Below are 13868 nucleotides of genomic sequence, written 5' to 3'. Positions count from 1 at the left end.
TAATTTTTTATTTCATTTTATTTTTTTTTGTTTTACCTTTTCGTTTTCTTCCCGCGCCGGCATTTTGACACTGGGCCATTTGGTAACATTGTTACTAACTTATTTATTTGTTTATTTTATTTTCTTTTACATTTTACTTTTTTTTCATTTCGGTTACGTTTCTGTTATGCGTGTCCACCACTTTTTGCTTTTTGTTCACGCTTTGTTACCTGTTTTATTTTATTTTATTTTTATTTTTTTTTTTTTGCCCACATTTATCCCCTTTTTATTTTTTATTTTTATTTTTTTAATTTTCGTTTTAGACTTTCTTTTGTGAGCACTACACTTTGGAAATTCGTTTTGTCGAAACTTTGAAGGGAATTTGAACTCGTGTGTCCAGCGCGTTGCGCCTTGGGCTTTGCAGTTCACACGGTACACCTAGCGTGTTACCCTGAGCGTTTCACACGTAAGTCCGGGAGGAGGACGAAATATCCATAAGCACCTCTTTTTAAAGAACACCGCGCATAGTGAACAAGTGAATTAAAGTAAAAAAATTTTTTCTTTTTTTTTTTTGCCCATTTTTTTAAAATCGTTTTTGTAACATAAAGCACAGTTTGCGCCTGTTGCGTACACTTCGTAAGAACAAAGCTGAGGCAGCACAAATTGAAGCAACAGAACAAACGAAAAATCGAAAAGCCGTGGCAGAAGGGCCAGAAGCGAAGTAAGCAATTAGTCCTATAAATAAGGCTGCACAATTTTGTACGTATTTGTATCTAATGATAGGGGGGAGGGAAAAAAAAAAATAATAAAATAAAAAAAAAAAAAAAAATTAAAAAGTTGAGTAGGTGCACGTGAAGGAGCCCTTCCCCACTGCCCGCCTCCCTCCCACGTGAGTGAAAGCAGCATCGTTTTTGCAAAACCGAGGCATATGCCAACACGTGTGCAGGCCGACCCCGCACGCACACACGCACATACGTACACACGTACACACACGCACATACGTACACACGTACACACGTACACACACGCACACCTTTCCGAGTGATCGAAATTTATTTTGAAAGAGAAACCAAAACGGCCGAAATGGAGAACATGAGAAACTTTCAAACCGGGGGGGACCAAATCAATTACGACAACTACTTGGGCAGTTTCCAGATAAACGAAATGAGAAATGCACAGAATGGAAACAACCACGTGCACACAGTGGGCGTAAACTGCTGCGAAGAACACATTACCAGATCGAGCAACACCCAAATGATGCGAGTCGAAAACGGAGCACATAACAAACCGTACACATACAAGAAGTTAATCGTTTTTGATTATGATGATACGATATTGCCAACTAGCTGGATAACTGTAAAGATGAAACTAGGCTTGAATGACAACATCCCAGCATCCGTAAGACAATTCTTTTTTAAGTTAAGTGAAGTTGTAATTAAAACGTTGAGTCTATGCTTGACACAAGGAAAATTGGTCATAGTAACCAATGCAAGCTTAGAATGGTTAATAAATTCAGCCCGTAAGTTTATTCCATTAGTATGGTCATATATTATTCTCAACAATATAAGAATTATATCCGCAAGGGACAGATTAATTAATTCTTTAATTGATCCGAAGGATTGGAAGAAGGTTATATTTCATCAAATCATTAATGAAATTTTAGCCCCCTACCTTTGCAACAACTCAGTTATATGTTTCATTTATTCTGTGGGTGATGGAAATGATGAGAGAAACGCTTGCTTTTTTATTTCACAACTGAATCAGTATTCTTCTTGTATTTTTAAGTCATTGAAATTTTTGTCGGAACCGTCATGTCAGAAGTTGATAGCTGAGCATGAGCTCTTTTATTATTTTTTTAACAGCACATGTAACCCATCCGCGGCAAGATGCACGTCTATTAAGCCCATGGCGTCTCTCCCCCCCGAGAGCAACGGCGTTGTGTTGAGCACCTTGGTGCCGAAGAGTTGCAACTCGTTGCAAAATGTGTGACTTGTGCGGCACGCGAGGTGGGGGAAAAATAAAAAAATGGAAGAAAAGAAGAAAAGAAGAAAAAAAGAAAAGAAGAAAAAAGGAAAAAAAGAAAAGAAGAAAAAAAGAAAAGAAGAAAAAAAGAAAAAAAGAATGGATAGATGGGTGGATTGGTGGATTGGTGGATTGGTCGATGGGTGGATGGATAGATAGAGAGATAGATAGGTAGGTAGATAGATAGAGAGATAGATGTACGAACCGCACACAGGCGTTCGCCACGGTCAAGTCTCGCAAATGGCAGCCCTTTTGAACCCTTGGCAAAAATGCGCCCAGGGATGGATCGAAGAAAGACATTCTGGCATAGACAAGTTTGGAGCATCCCTCGGATCAGACGGCACGAATACATACCGCTAACATGTTGCAAGTGCGTGTAAATGGAATATGTGCACCGTTGAATTGACCCATAGGAGCTCCCCCAATTCGCGCGCGATGCGCGTTTACACCGCATGACCCATCTCATGTGCACTATTGCCATAGCTTCCATTGCTGCTATGGATGCTATTGTTACTATTGCCACCTTTATTTTTTAACTGTTCGTCAATTTTTTTTTTTTCCTTTTAATGAAAATTTTGAAGAGAGAATCGTCCGCACCCCAGCTGCTCCACATCCACAGAGCACGTTCTCGCATGAATGTGTACGAAATGGCACGGCGGGGAACGCATAATGTACAGCGCGTGTACATCAGGAAAACACACCGTCGTGTCCCTTTTTCTTCCTTTTTTTTTTTTGAACGAAGTTTATCCTATGGTTTTCCTACCGCAGTTATGGTTTTGTTTTAATTTTTTTAGTAATTTTTTTACTCCCTATTTTTTTATTTTTTAAATCATACCATAAGTGCATACATGTGATCTCCATAGTTTTTATGTAACATATTAAAGATTTTCCTTTCCTTTTTCTTTCCCATTTTTATTCTTTAATTACAGTATTGTTGCTGTATAGAAAATAGAAATGTTTTTTTTTACCTTTTTTTGCTGTTGTTTTTGTTCCAAGTTGTAAGGGACTGCTCAGACTGTAGAATATGCACGTATTGGCTAGCTATTTTTTTTTTTTTTTTGCAAATTTGGGAAAAGTTACCTGAACGTTCATGTAAAATAGTTGTTTAAAAAAAGGAAGCACTTTTACATGAATTTTTGTACACCAGCAGAGTATGAAGATGGAGTCATGGGTTAGGGTCCCTTCATAAGTGTAGCTGATTGAACAACTTACTGAAAGCAATTCGAACGATTTTGTTCGCTTCTTCCTTTCACATGGTGAAGAAAGAACAATGTTGTATGGTGTATGTTGTGTGTTGTATGCACGCGTTTGTAGTGCAAAGTAGAGGAACAGCGCAGGTATAACTTTGCGCTGGCGACAGACCTGCTTTGACATAGCAACAGTTGTTTCGCTCGTGCATCTACAAAATAGGAGGTGGAAAGGCGTAACCAACAGGATATGATAAAACAAAACAAAAAAAAGAGTAAATATATAGCCGCTTTAAAGAGCATTCGCTTTTTTTTTTTTAAGTTACCAATTTGGGAGCATCGTAGCTAGATGCTATAGTGAACACACGTATGTAGTGTCAAATCGTTGGAATTTTTTGTCCCCCTCTTTCTGTTCTATATTGAATTATCCTCTTTTGAGAGTTTCCATTAGAAGAGCGAGATGAACACACCAGGTGTGGACGTGCGCAATGGCAAGGCCGTCCAAGGAGACATATGCAGCAATAGGTATTCCCTAATATCTAAGCAGGTACTTGTTCGTTTCATACGTGCCGAGTGTGTGCTGTGAGTAACATTGGTGTGGGTCTCTCACCGCGCGTTACCACTCTGCCATTTGTTATTTGTTGTTTGTTATTTGTTGTTTGATATTTTTTATTTGCTATTTGTTGTTTGTTATTTGTTATTTGCTATTTGTTGTTTGTTATTTGTTATTTGCTGTTTGTCATTTGTCATTTTTTTTTTTTCCTTTTTGTCCACCTCCCCAATAATAGACCCTTAACCAGAAGGAAAATACCCTATGGAAGTAAAAAAAAAAGGCAACTCAGAATGAGCATTCTCATAAATGCATGCACGTGTGTGCCATCCAAAGAAATAATGGTCTCCCACTTTTGCGTCATACAACACTCCCCCCTCCTGTTTGCAGCATCCTAAACTACGGCCGTGTCCCAAATGAGGGCCTAAACGAAATAACCATCATGAGCATTTTGCACCAGATATCTTCTCAAAATTTGTGCGTAAAAAAAAAAAAGAAAAGATCATAATCTTTATGATGTAATGTTGTAGAAACGAGGGAGCATAAAACTCATTTTATTCCCATTTTCGCCCCATTTTCGCCCCATTTTCGCCCCATTTTCGCCCCATTTTTTTCTATTTCCTTCCTCAGATGCAACAGCGAGAAGAACGTCAAAATCGGGGAGCGGGAGAATCGTATATACAGCGCGCTCGTGCGGAACAAGTACATCGGGTTCGGGCACGGCATCGGCAGGTGAGCAGCCCTTCCCCCCACAAACACATATGAATGTGTGCGTAAGATCTATGCGTGTGTGTAGGCTTCTATACGTGTGTACGCATCTATGCGTGTGCGTGCTATTTGAACAGACATCCCCTCACGCAATTTATGCCCCTTGGTCAGGTCAGGGAACCTAGAGGACGTGCAGCCCAAGAGCGCAGGGAACAGTGTCCTGGCGAAGGCCACCACAAGCTTCGTAAAGGATCTGATCAAAAGCTTTGGAATAAAAAGCTGCGAAGATGTATACATACTACCATACGCTACAGGGATGTGTCTAAGTACCTGTCTGCTGTACACAAAAAAGGAAAGAAAAAAAAGTGAATATGTAATAATATCTAGAATAGATCATAAGACCTGTTACAAATGCATCGATTTTTGTGCCTTGAAATATTTAGTAGTGGATATGGTATACAAGGATGAAGAATTATTTACAAATCTTAACGAAATAGAAAAACTGATACAAAAATATGATGAACAAATTTGTTGTGTAATGTCAGTCACATCTAGTTATGCTCCAAGAAATTCGGATGATATCGTAAAAATTGCTCATATTTGCAAGAGGTATAATATTCCACATATAATTAATAATGCCTTTGGATTACAGTGTACTTATTTGTGTAAAGAAATACAAAAGTGTTTTGAATCGAAGGGTCGAGTAGACTTCGTAGTTCAGAGTTGTGATAAGAATTTCCTCGTCCCAGTTAACGGTGGGATCGTATTCAGCTCAGACAAGAAAAAAATGAAAGAATTGAAAAAACACTACCCTGGTAGAACCCCTGTGCATGCATATTTAGATCTTTTCATCACATTACTAGAATTAGGAAAAAAAAAAACTAAACCTAAGAAAAAAAAGAGAAGAAAATTTTTCTTGGTTGCAAGAAAAAGTTGCTACTCTCTGCTCAAAATACAATTTATGTTTGATCAAAGCTAGCAAAAATAAAATATCCATGGCGATTAATTTAAACGAGCTTTACAAGACTTGCCATGTGATAAACCCGAAGAGTATTACCCTACTTGGTTCTCTACTTTTTTATAGAAATGTTACAGGACATAGGGTTATATGCTCCCCGCTGTTGATACGAAATGGAGAAGGGGCACACACGGGAGAACAGAAAACGCGGATTAATGTAGAACGTGATTATCCAATTCACCATGGGGAAGTAGATCCCAATGGGGTTAACACTACTGAACAGGGTGCACACACCGATGGGATGTTTTCCCCCAATAGTGGAAAGAACAGCGAAGATGCACATCCGATCCATTCGTCAGACAGCCACAATGTGGGGGGTATAAAGAAGGAGGGGTCCCAAACAAATTTGGTAAAAAACGAAAATATGAATCATGCAGCGATTCTTGGGAAGGCCTTAACAATTGGGAACCACACATTTGAGCACTTTGGGTGCAGCTACGATTTGTATCCCTTTTCTTACATTGCCTTTTCCTGCGTTATTGGGATTGAGCGGGAGGAGCTGCAAAGCTTCGTGGAGAAGTTGGACGACGCGATTGGCTGCTTCATCCGCAGGTTCGGGAAGCGCGACTAGCCAAGTTGTGCACTAATTTGCGTCATTGTGAGCAGCATCTAGACAAGGGGGAATACGAGCGGGCCTCTGCTTTCCAGAAAACCGCCCCTCACTGCCGCTTCTCAACAGTGGCTATTTCGAAAAACTACACCTTCGTGGGTCTTAAAAAGGTAAACAAAAAAAAATGGGTAAAAGGGTCGGTGCGCATGCGCATACGTAGATGCACTTGCATACACGGGTGCCGCTGCACAGGATGCACAGCTGCGCGACGAATGCAGTTAAACAACAAACACGTTGGTGGTGAAGTGGTGAAGCGGTGAAGTGGTGAAGTGGTGAAGTGGTGAAGTTGGGCGTGGGTCCAAGTGGAGACCACCCTAGGGCAAACAACAAAAAAAAGGGAAAAAAGAAGGGCGAAAAAGGAAGGGCGACGTATGAAAGGCGAAGTATGAGGGGCGAAGTATGAAAGGCGACGTGTGAAAGGCGAAGTATGAAAGGCGAAGTATGAAAGGCGAAATGAAAACCCTAGCGGTGTGCAGCTTTCCTACCATAACGGTGGGAAGAGAACGCGTCTCCCACTTCTACGCACATCAGGCGAACGAACTTTGTTCCCTCAGGGGTTCCCTCAAATGGGCTTTATTATAATTTTATTTATTTGGATAAAATTTTCTGGCATCTCCTTTTCATCGGGGTTCGTTTTCTTGGGGTACAGGAAAGCCACTCTACAGGTGTACTCACTTTTAAAAAAGAAAATTTCTCCAACGGGAAGGGAGATGTCTGATTCTGATCCGTTTGACTTATTATCCTTAGAGTTGTTTTCTTCCTTCCAGAATAAGTACCATTTGGCCTTCTCCTTCTGCGGTTGCTTCTGCTGTTCCTGTTGCTTCTCCTTCTGCTGCTGCTCCTCCTTTTTCTCCTCCTTTTTCTCCTCCTTTTTCTCCTCCTTTTGCCCCTCCTTTTGCTTCTCCTTCTCCTTTTCCGCTTCGTTGCCCTGCTCGGGCACATATTTTTCTGTCCGTTCGCACCTGAGTCCTCCCCCGAAGAAGTCTTCGGGGACGCTGCAAAAGAGGAGTGGACGGGGAAATGGTCGGTCGCTTTGCATGGGCGGATACACAAATGGGTGCACACATAAGCGCATACATAAGCGCACACATAGGTTTACACATTAGTATTATTTTTCCAACACTTGGGGAACACGTTCACGCGGATAGGTGCCTCCACCCTGGAGAATAAACGCAAACGAGAACGAAGCCGCGCGTGCGTCGGGTGCAGAATTACTCCTGGTCCGTCATAGTGAGTCTCTCCACTTGGACTGGCCTAAGGTCCTCTTTCAGGTCATGAAAAAAAGGCTTCATCTTTTCGACCTTCGCACTTGGGTAACCGTTGCCCTTTCCGAAGAGGAACGTCACTTGCACGCGGTTTAGGAGCTTATACACGTCACTGCTTCTACAAAGGGAGGTGCGAAAGAAATGAGAGGGTGATGATTTGGCAGAGTCGATCCATGGGGAGGGAGAAGATCAATCACAATACAAAGGATTCAACATGGCACTATCTCAGCTCCGATTTCATCGAGGAGCAAACTGAACTCCATCGATGGTTTTTCTTACAGCAAAACGTGTGCATCCGGCTTCTGCGTTGATACAAAGTTCCAATTTAAAAAGGAGTTCCCCTCTGCGGAGAAAACTGCATGAGAGTTCTGTCCCATCCAATGAGACGTAGAAGATCCATCAAGGATTACCGAACTGTGAATAATATTGTCCCCCTTTTTTAAAACACCCCTTGGATGAGTATTATTCTTTTCTTCACTATTTGATTCCATAAGGACAAAAAAAACCGGTTTGGGTATTTTAAATTTGGATGTACTTATAAAATAAACTACACTAATGAGAGCAAACAAGGTATTCACTAAACTCCACATTTTTGTTTTTTTATGTTCACTTGGAGTGATGCAAAATACGATAGAACCAATAATCCAGAGGATTGGGAATTTACACACCAACCCTAGGAAGAATAATACTTGGACACAGCTCGGGTCATCATTTTCATTTTCTGTACGAATTGTACGTTCGTTTGGTTCCTCTCGTTCGTTCGTTGTTTGATGGGGTGTTGTTAATTGTGTGTTTGCTTCACGTACTCGTTCTAACCAATAGTTTTTTATTTTTTCCTTCACGTAGGATATGTTTTCTTTTACGTAGGTAGCTATTTTGTTGGAGACATTTCTGTAGCTAAAACGGTGGGTTCTACCCCTACCATTATGGCTAGCTCTACCATGGCCACCCCCTCCGCTATGCTCCTCTGCGTCTTCATTAGATGTATCGCCATTTGTTCCCGAATCTGGTCTTTCCATTATAATGAGCCCATTTTCGATATTACTAAAAATTTCATTTATTTCTGAGCGATTGGAGTTCATGAGAACGGAGCTGTTTAACAGGTCGTTTGGATTTAGTCCATTTAGGCAAATCATCTCGTTGGTGCGGATGCTTCCATTTGGGTAAGCACCTGCTCTGTGTTCTCCCCCTCCTATCTGACTAGTGCTGTGTCCCTGCATTATAAACGCATCTTCGTCCTCCACAAGGTGCACTATGTTGTTAGGACCACTCGGGTCCATTCCATTGCTACCCACAATGGTCAGTTCGCAGATGTCGCTATCCACCACGTTTTCATTCGTTATGGGGTCCCCCCTTCTGTCAACAAAAGCTTTCTTTATTTTGAAGAGCAGCTTGGAAAATATATTTGTTTCACTGCTGCTGGCGCTGGGTGGATCTCCGCTGCTTGCGTCGTGCGGGTCTGCGCTGCTTACGTCGTGTGGGTCTGCGCTGCTTGCGTCGTGCGGGTCTGCGCTGCTTGCGTCGTGCGGGTCTGCGCTGCCTACGTCGTGCGGGTCCGCGTTACTCATTTCGGGGGGGTCGTCACTGCTCACATCGTGCATATCGCCACTGCTCACATTATGAATGTGGTCCACTACGGGGAGAACGACTTTTACTTTTCCCTTTCTCCCACCACGGTCATGACTACTACGACGATGTTCCTGAGGCCGCTTCTCGTAGTTTCCATTCCGTGGTGAGTTCGACCTTTGGAGCGTATGGACCATGTAGAATGGCGCGTCTTTTCTTCTACTCTTGCGGGGTGCCTCCTTCGGACTGGGGTGCAGGGATGGAGCTGTCGTGGCGTCCTGCTCCCCGCTGCTTCTCTGCCCTTGGAGTAGCACCACTTCGTGCTCGCTATCACTGCTGTGGCTGTCGCCGTCATGGCTGCTACCGCGGTTGCCACTGCGGCTGCCACTGTGGTTGCTATGCTTTTCCCGTTTTCTCCATTTGTCCCTCCTTATCCTTAGCAAACGATCGATGTCACCTTTCTGGGAGTTCATGCAGCCCCTCAGTTGGGGGTCCTGTCCATCCTGCGCCCTACTGTTCCTGCCCCACTCGTCACTTGAAGCACCCCCTTTAAACTCCCTTCCCCTTTGGACATCCTCTATGTATACTTTTTTTTTGTTCGTTCCCTTTTTTTTTTTTGGATTTTTCTACCGATGTGTTGTCTTCATTCTGCGAGTAGTTCACTTCCTTTATTACGGAATATGTGTGTTTTTTTTTTTTTTTCATTTTCAAAGGTACCCTCGTTACTGCTTTCTCGCTGTGAGCAGTCGTCCATAATGGCACTTTGGAGTTTGAAGCTGTGGGTAAACAAGCGTGGCGATGGTGGTGGCGGCGGGGGGGAGCGTCCTCCTTCTGAATCGACGTCACTCGTCAGCGCTATGGCACGGTGTCACTTGCTGGTGAGACTTGTCCATTGACTGGTCGGAGGAGCCGCATCAGTCGCAGCAAGCGCAGCCGAATAGCGGTCGCCTTGGCAGTCACTGAACGGATTAAGCCGGGCAACAATCACAAGTAGTGACAAACGTGACAAACGTGACAAACGTGGTAAACGTTGAAGAAAGGAACTTCCAGAAGTAGCTTAACTGCCCCCTCCCCCCTGTTCTTTCCCCATCTGCTGCTCCTGCAATGACAGCATTTGAGCATCCCCCTGGGTAGCACAACTTTCTCGCGTCAAAAAGGATTAGCACTCTGATCATATACACCTACGTGGACGTAAATGTAAAAAATGCACTTGCATATTTTCCCTTTTTTTTTTTTTTTTTAACGATTGTGTTTACTCCGCCTTATGCTCTTTTGCTTCTCGCCGCTCTGTGTTATGTTGTGCCATGCTATGCCATTTCTTTCTTTCTTTTTTTTTTTTTTTTTTTTTTTTTTTTCTTTTTCGCCTCTTGGCAATTTTCTGCGCATCTTCAATTTCCTCATGGCGCGCGCATGTGGCCACGGAGGGGGGGGAAGACTGCGGCCGGATTTTACGAATGCGCCAACACGTGTGGTGGACTTTTTTTTTTTTTTTTAAAGAAGCGTGCGGTGTGTAGTGACGGGGGAAGTGAAGAAAAAAGGAAAAAAAAAAAAATAAATAAAATAAAATGAAATAATAAAAGCCAAAAAGGCAGAAATGAAAGTCATAAAAATAGGCAAAAGGGCCAACTGTGCGAACCTTTGGTCGTTTCTCCATCCTCTGCTGAGACCCCCTAAATTTGTAAAGGCCACAAGCAGAACGTCCCCATTGAGCCATTCGTTACAGTCGCTGGAAGGATCAAGCTGCTCCTTTTCCCAAGAAGGTCGCGTGTACTCGGGTCTGTATCCGTGTATGATCGACCACACGGGGAAGACAAATCGCCAAGCGTGGTGGAGAAAGGGAAGTACCCCACAGGTCCGTCATTAGGGGTATGTGGCAGTTCGCTCTCCGTTCATCATGCAGAGATAGCTACGTATTAAAAGGTACATTTGTGCATTCCGGTGTGTAGAGGTACTTACGCGTCTTTAGCAGTGGGATGGAACGGCACCGTTGTGCCATCTCTCTTTAACTCCAGCTCATTTGGCCAAAAAGAACAGTCCCGTTATTTCATGATTAGCCATTTTTTTTTTTTTTTTTGCAAACACTTCGTTAACAGCCTTCTCGTTTTTTACATTCGACGGAAGAGGCACCCTTATATGCAACTACCTTTTTTTTTTACGAGTTTCCCAAACTATTTTTCTCACCATTTGGAGGAGAGCTCTTTACTGATTGGTGCTACTTAAACGCACAAATTTGAAAAGCAGTTATGAGGGCGTGACTCTTCTCCTCACTTGAGCAGGGAGCAATTTGGGTCGAGTTGCTCAGGGGGCATTCACCCGAGGTGCCTCCCCCCGTGATGCTTTTACTCTACAATTTTAATTTTATAATTTTTTGTTTTCTCCCGTAAGACACCTCCGTGCTTCAGTTTTTTCACTCTCGCGTTATTCATAGCGAATCATCAGAAGAAGGGGACGGAGGGATGAATGTAAAGAGTGGAAAGTTAAACTAAAGAAAAGTAAAATTAATGGACTATTAAAACAGACAAAAAAAAAAAAAAATGGTTACTTTTTTTTTTATGAAAGAGACACTACTCATGCAGTGCAAACCATTTTGCAGACTCATACATGAAAAATGCTATTAACAATTATTCACCACGTTTTTGCTCAGTGTAACAAACGAGTGGACGACTAATTAGTGTGTCATATGGGAGGGAGTAGCTTACGCAGGTATCCCCCCACCCCATGGGGTTTACTATTCACCGAAGAAAGGAATGGCCCTCATTTGGTCCAACTTTACTGACAAGCCGCTTGTGTAATGTGCGTTACTTTTTCACCTCTGCCTTTTTCACCTCTGCCTTTTTTACGCTCGCCTTTTTGGTGGTTTCTTTTTTTTCTTTCGCTTTGGCCCTGCGGGGGTGAAGGAACATGCATAGTTGAGGAGGCAGTTCCTCCGAGGGAAGCGAAGCTTCCACCTCTCATCAAGCCTGTCTGTATGGCCAAACGGAGGAACGGCACAAGCAGGCAGAAACTCGATGACCGAGTTCTTCTCCTGTGAACTTACTTAAGGGGGAGGTGCGTCGCACGCTGAATCAAAATGGCGATTACTATCACGGATAAGACTGCGCCACCGGTCAGCAGAAATAGCAGCGTGTTGCATTTGCTTCGACTGAAGCAGCGTCCCTGTGGAGAGGAGTGTTTTACGATTTAATTTTTACGCTTTAAAGTTTACCATTTTTTTTTTTTTTTTTTTTTTTTTTTTTTTGCCAAAATGTTTGCGCTTGTGTGTCCGTGGCAGCGCCTCCGTTGGGATATCTTTTTCTGAACTTTGCCTCTCTCTCCGTTTTGCTTTTTTTTTTTTTTTGACTTACCAAAACAGAGCAGTGGCAAAAAAGGGGTCCCTCCCCGCTCTTGCTGAGAAGTGTGGCCTGCAAATGGGACAAAAGAAAAGTACCAACGTGTTAGGGGTTCCCATGATGGGGTGAAATGGAAAAATGGGGGGGGGTCTCCCTGGTGATGCGTGACACATCGCTTAGACACAGAGGGGGGTAATGCAAATCGAGTTGTAAGTCACTCGAGTGGTGAAAAAACTTACCATCGAAATGTTGTTGTTTGGTTCTCCGCTTACCCCTCTCATACATGTTTATATGGAAAGAAGTGATGAAAAAAAATGGGAAAAAAAAAAAAAAAAAAAACATGAGTCGTTAGTCAAAGTGTGTGGTTATTATTTCGTGGCTCACGTGAAGACGAAGAGTAGTGGCATCCATTCTGCTTTTTTTTTTTTTTTTTTCCCATTTTTTTCTGTTACTATGGATGGCCTTTTTCCGGTTCATTTTCACCCCGCCGTACACATCGAAAAGGAGGAAAAGGTAAACTGTGCAAAGGGAAAGAAAAATCAAATGTATGTGGATGGGGAATCTACAGGATGGTCCATCTCATTAGCCGCGCTAATTTTATCCTTTTTAATTTACCAACGAGGAGGTGGAAGCAGTGTTTCGCGAGGTTCATCCTGTTATAATTTTTTTTTTTTTTTTTTTTACAACTGTGGTTAGAAAGGAAGTCTACTTTTGATCATCTGCTGGGTTAAGAGGCAAACAGATCACTTGGTTTTTTTTTTTTTTTTTTCCAACAATTTAAGCTGAACAGTGTTCCTAACAGTACAACCCAATTCCAACGTTTGCAGTTTTTTACACTTTGGAAAAATAGGAATTGTCATGGGGCACGTTTTTCCTTTCTATTTGTTTCGAATCTGTGTAGCGCTTTTAATGCTCTTAGTGTTTTTTTTTTTTTTCCTCCATCCTGGAAGAACAAATGTTTACTGTGCCCCTGCCAATTAGAAGCACAGGTCATTTTTCTATTCCCCACCAACCTGCTTCCATTTTGAAGGGAGAAAAAAAAAAAGGGTTGTGTGGAAATTAACGGGCAAAGTGGAGAACCGATTGGGATGTAAAACAGCTTCCTTTTTTTTTTTTCTAAGTTTTGTAAAATGGGGTGAAAAGGTACAACAGCACACAGAGAGGTCATTTTTTTTTTTTTTTTTTTTTTTTTTCGGAGCTTATTTACGACATGGCCTTCTTTTTGTAGGTATCACCAGAAAGGCACCTGGCAAGTGGGCGGTTGTAATTTTTTTTTTCTTCATTTTTTTCTTTTATCCAAAATGGGAGGAACTTTACCAAAAAAGTGAGGAAGCAGAGTTGGAAAAAAAATTCAACAGCACACATTGGGGATTGGTCAGTCATGTGGGAATTCCTCACTTCACATTTTAATCCACCTCTTTCTCATTTTTTGGTACAAAATGGAAATTACAAAATGTGTAACACACTTTTGCGCGTCACGTTAGGAAAAAAAAAAATTTAATAAAAATGGGGAAACAGCGTCCCTACTATTTTTTTTTTTTTTTTTTACTTCGAAGGGAGGAAAATTATTTGCTGAGCCATTTGGTCATCTAGTCGAGGAGTTACAACCTTCACGAAATGGAAAAAAGTGACGT

General features: G+C 42.1%; 3 protein-coding genes across 3 annotated transcripts; 2 read left to right on the top strand and 1 right to left on the bottom strand.

Annotated features, from left to right (window-relative positions):
- Positions 1 to 1143: 1143 nt before the first annotated feature.
- On the top strand, positions 1144 to 1791 carry PCYB_131370 (hypothetical protein; the record flags this gene model as incomplete). The annotated part of the gene is made up of 1 exon (XM_004224162.1): positions 1144 to 1791. A coding segment is annotated over one exon (648 nt), but the record flags the coding sequence as incomplete, so codon positions are not given.
- Positions 1792 to 3648: 1857 nt separating this feature from the next.
- Positions 3649 to 5425, top strand: PCYB_131360 (UGA suppressor tRNA-associated antigenic protein; the record flags this gene model as incomplete). The annotated part of the gene is made up of 5 exons (XM_004224161.1): positions 3649 to 3735; positions 3977 to 4008; positions 4129 to 4215; positions 4369 to 4470; positions 4618 to 5425. The coding sequence occupies 5 exons, from the start codon at positions 3649 to 3651 to the stop codon at positions 5423 to 5425; spliced, it is 1116 nt and encodes a 371-aa protein (XP_004224209.1).
- A 1211-nt stretch (positions 5426 to 6636) lies between these two features.
- Positions 6637 to 9378, bottom strand: PCYB_131350 (hypothetical protein; the record flags this gene model as incomplete). The annotated part of the gene is made up of 3 exons (XM_004224160.1): positions 6637 to 7069; positions 7290 to 7457; positions 7619 to 9378. The coding sequence occupies 3 exons, from the start codon at positions 9376 to 9378 to the stop codon at positions 6637 to 6639; spliced, it is 2361 nt and encodes a 786-aa protein (XP_004224208.1).
- Between the last annotated feature and the right edge of the window lie 4490 nt (positions 9379 to 13868).

Source organism: Plasmodium cynomolgi, chromosome 13 (assembly GCF_000321355.1).
Source record: "Plasmodium cynomolgi strain B DNA, chromosome 13, whole genome shotgun sequence".
Lineage (NCBI taxonomy): Eukaryota > Apicomplexa > Aconoidasida > Haemosporida > Plasmodiidae > Plasmodium > Plasmodium cynomolgi.
The sequence above is the reverse complement of the archived record's forward strand: the minus strand, read 5'-3'. Positions and strand labels throughout refer to the sequence as shown.